This window comes from Lipotes vexillifer, unplaced genomic scaffold, assembly GCF_000442215.2.
Source record: "Lipotes vexillifer unplaced genomic scaffold, Lipotes_vexillifer_v1.1 scaffold387, whole genome shotgun sequence".
NCBI lineage: Eukaryota > Metazoa > Chordata > Mammalia > Artiodactyla > Lipotidae > Lipotes > Lipotes vexillifer.
Window position 1 is genome coordinate 2,449,234 of NW_006795399.1, and position 3,725 is coordinate 2,452,958.

The 3,725-nt window shown below is 52.1% G+C and overlaps 1 protein-coding gene across 1 annotated transcript in view; it reads left to right on the forward strand.

The window, feature by feature from the left end:
* The first annotated feature begins 1,825 nt into the window (after positions 1-1,825).
* The window catches only part of AVIL (advillin), a 16,705-nt gene continuing 14,805 nt past the window's right edge, over positions 1,826-3,725 (forward strand). Inside the window, exon 1 of the mRNA XM_007467629.1 lies at positions 1,826-2,322. Coding sequence (XP_007467691.1) covers positions 2,257-2,322 — 66 coding nt within the window. The 5' untranslated portion in view covers positions 1,826-2,256. The remainder of the gene's footprint in view (positions 2,323-3,725) is intronic.

Here is a 3,725-nt window from a genome sequence, read left to right on the forward strand (position 1 = left end):
CTTTTTAGAGACCACTAAACAGGACACACTTTCAAAAGCTTGGAAAGATTCACCCATCTCAAAGAGATGGTATGGGGCAAGGCAGAAATTTAAACCAGCTTCCTCTGCTTGGGGTCCATTCCTAGGAGTATTGGTAAGAATTAAGGGCCACCAGCTTTTAAGCTGGGATTTCAAAACTGCACCCCGCCCAGTGGTTTGTGCAGTGGTCTCAAAGGGTGCTGAGTTGATAAATTAGGACTTGAGGAGGAGGGAGGGAGAGACTGAGCTTTGGGGGACTTTGCTCAGGTCCCCCAATCACATTTTCTGGGTGTTCCAGTACGGCAAAGTCCCTGCTTTGAGCATGTCCTCGCCTGCATTTCAGGGACCCTGGCCCAGTGAGCATTTTGATTGCCAAGTCCCTGCTGGAAAATGGAACTGCTTTTGGCCTCTGGACTCAGTTCTAATTAGTGCTAGCTGGTTTGACTTTTACCAGGTTTACTCTTACCTCTCTCCAAGGAATGAATTCCTTGTCCCCTTCCCCTAGTTGGGTCACAGCCTTTGCCTTTAATGACTGAAATCTAGGGTCTGAAGAAAACCTGAACAAATATTTCCTGGCAATTCTAAGCAGCACAGGGTGGGGCAGTGCCAATTATCAAATTAAATCCTTAAACACTGGCAGCTCCGCATCACTGCTCTGCTTTAGTTCTGCTGTAGCAGTAGACAAAGAGAGTTTTTTGTTTGTCTTTTGTTTTTTTTTTTTTGGCCAATGTCCATACTAGATAATGGCACATACTCTCCAAACCTGGGTTCATCCACCAAGGCTTAAGAGAAGAATGGCCAGACATGCTCCTCTTAACAAGCACAATATGCCTCCAAATAGCAAAACCCCAGATAGTCCTTTCTGGGTGGGGTTGTTTTTTTCTTTATTTTTCTTTTTCTTTATCCTATGTAACTTCGTCAAGCCCATCCTTTTTCCTTTGCCTCTTGGGAGCATTCATCAGTGATGTGTATCAATCAGATTGCAAGCCCCTTGAGAGCAAGAACCAGGCAGGAGGGGCTTCCCTGATGGCGCAGTGGTTGAGAGTCCGCCTGCCGATGCAGGGGACGCGGGTTCGTGCCCCGGTCCAGGAAGATCCCACATGCCGCGGGGCGGCTGGGCCCGTGAGCCATGGCTGCTGAGCCTGCGCGTCCGGAGCCTGTGCTCCGCAATGGGAGGGGCCACAGCAGTGAGAGGCCCGCGTACAGCAAAAAAAAAAACAAAAACCACCAGGCAGGAATTTTCACTATTTAAAGCCTGTGTGGCCATGGACATGTGTAGGTGCTTAATAACCCTGGACACACTTCGAACAGATAGTACACAATCCACACTTCTCTTTACTTCTTCCTCCCTCTCCCCACCCTGTCTGTGGGCGGCCACAGCACCACTGTCTGGGTCTGTGTGGGAGGGGGCGGGGGGGGGGGATCTGCCCACAGGCCACGCCTACCTGCCCCTGCTGGTACCCTGAACTCTTTGTCCTAGCCCCAGCCCTGCCATTTTACTTTCCCTCTTCTGTGAGGCACAGGGAATATATTAGTCATGTGACAGAAGCAGAATGGGTTGTCTGAAGCAGTCTGGGAAGTAAAAGCTCAAATTGTTGACTGTGGAGAGGACCTGGCAAGCAGGGAGTCTGGGAGAGTTAGACGGATTGGGAATGAAAGAAGGAAACCCAGTTTGGAAATACTTATTCCGGCGTAACCTTTTCAATCCCATGTGCCACTGAATTTAGGTAAGTTAGGAAGGGCTGCAGTATATCACAGAAACTAGAAAAGAGCACAGATTTTAAGATCAGGTATGGATTTCATTCTAGTGATACTGAGTAAATTATTTAACCTCTCTGAACCTCAATTTTCCACAACATAAGACAAAGAAAATATACTCAGCTTATGAGAATTAAATGAGAGAACATAAAGTCAACCAATACAGGGCTTAGCATATTTGTCACCCCTTCAGTAAATAATCATGGCTGTGTTATCAGAGCTCTTAACAAGGAAAGTGGCAAGTGGGAAGCAGAATTTCCGGTGGGGATCCCTGGGCCAGCCAGCCTTACAACATGAACTTGGACAAGTCATTTTCCGCATCACTGTGAGATAGTGCAGGGATGCACCACAAGGATATGGCAGGATGGCTGACAAGAGATTGGGAAGTGAGTTAGGAGGAAAGCTGGCTGGATGACTGCTGTGAGAGGCGTCATCTCCGTGCTTGCTCTGTGATGTTTCAGTCCCAGGAAGACAAGCGCCATGTCTCTGAGCAGTGCCTTTCAGGCTGTGGGCAACGACCCTGGGATCATCACCTGGAGAATAGAGGTGAGCTGGGCTGGATGGGGGCAGAAGACTCTGGTCTGCTGAAGGCCCTCCACATGCCTTGGTCTCCTGTCTGTGGTTCATCAACAGTGAGAGGCAGCTCCAAAGGGCACATTTTCCAATCCTTGACCCCTCCTGGGTGCTCAGAGCAGGCAGGTGACAGGTGGAGGAAATGTTCTTGGCCTTGGAGAGCAGGGCTCCAAGCAAAAATAGGCTTGCCTTTTATCTAGCCATCTGCACTTCTAGTAAATGCCCTTGAGAGATGGGTGGGGCCCAGGCCCACCCATGGAGCCCCGAGACACCTGGCCTGGCCGCTTCTGTCAGGACAAGGGAACCTGTCTTCCACGGGGCACTCTGGCTCCTGCAAGGTGGTAGGAAGATTTGGCGGGTACAGCACAGATCGGTGCCCTGCTCATCCCTTCTCCCACTCGGGGCTTGAGCCCCTCTGGCTGACCTCGAGCTCTAGCAGTCTATAGTTGGGAACCGCCCTGGCCCAGCAGCCTCACCCCACCTCCCTGCTCTGAGCCCAGTGAGTGGCTCTGCTGCAGAAAACCCAGAGGTGATGCCCCACCTCACCATCCTCCACCACGAGGGGGGTCACAGCCCCCTAGCAAGCAGCTCAGAGCTTGTGAGAGCCCAGGTCACTCCCACTGTTTTAAGGCTCCCAGTTTATTTAAAAACTAATAGGTACTAAAAGAGTTACGCAATTGTGGGATATTTAACATTTTTACATTTAACACATATTTTACACAGAATACACCCAAACATGACTGCAGGTTTACCTACTAGGAGATATGATGAAAGTCCACATCTGAGGCCATGGGAATGGCTCTCCTGGGATGAGCCAGACATGCAGGTGACAGGTGCATCAGGCCTCCAACCCAGACTCCAAATACAGAGCCCTCGGCAGGGAGCCTGCACACGGCCAGCACTCCCCCCACAGAGCCTCACAGAATCCTGGCTCCCCATTCTGTCAGAACTTGGCCAGCTCTGGGTGGTCACAGTCAGCGCTGGAGGCACTCTGGTGCAGCGGCTCAGAGATGGGCTTTTACCTGAGGGCTTACACCCAACTTTGCAAATGACTGAGGCGGCGCACAGGCTCTTAACAATGCAGCAAGATGAGGCCAGGCAGGCAGTGCGAGGAGGATGGGGTGAGGACAGGCACCCGGATCCAGACCCAGGGCCGAGCAGGTGGAGTTCAGCAGAAGCCAGAGGGGTGGCCGCGCTAATCCTGTGGCTGGCCGCCACGCCCCGTGGGGACATCTCCCCACTCTCCCCTGCCGCCTGTGTCAAATGACGGCGTGCAAGGGGAGGCCTGGGGGGGGGGGGGGGGGGGGGGCTCTGGCACCTTGGGGAACAGGGAAATAGCTCCGCCTTCCTTCCCCCCGGCTTTGGGGTGCCAAAAA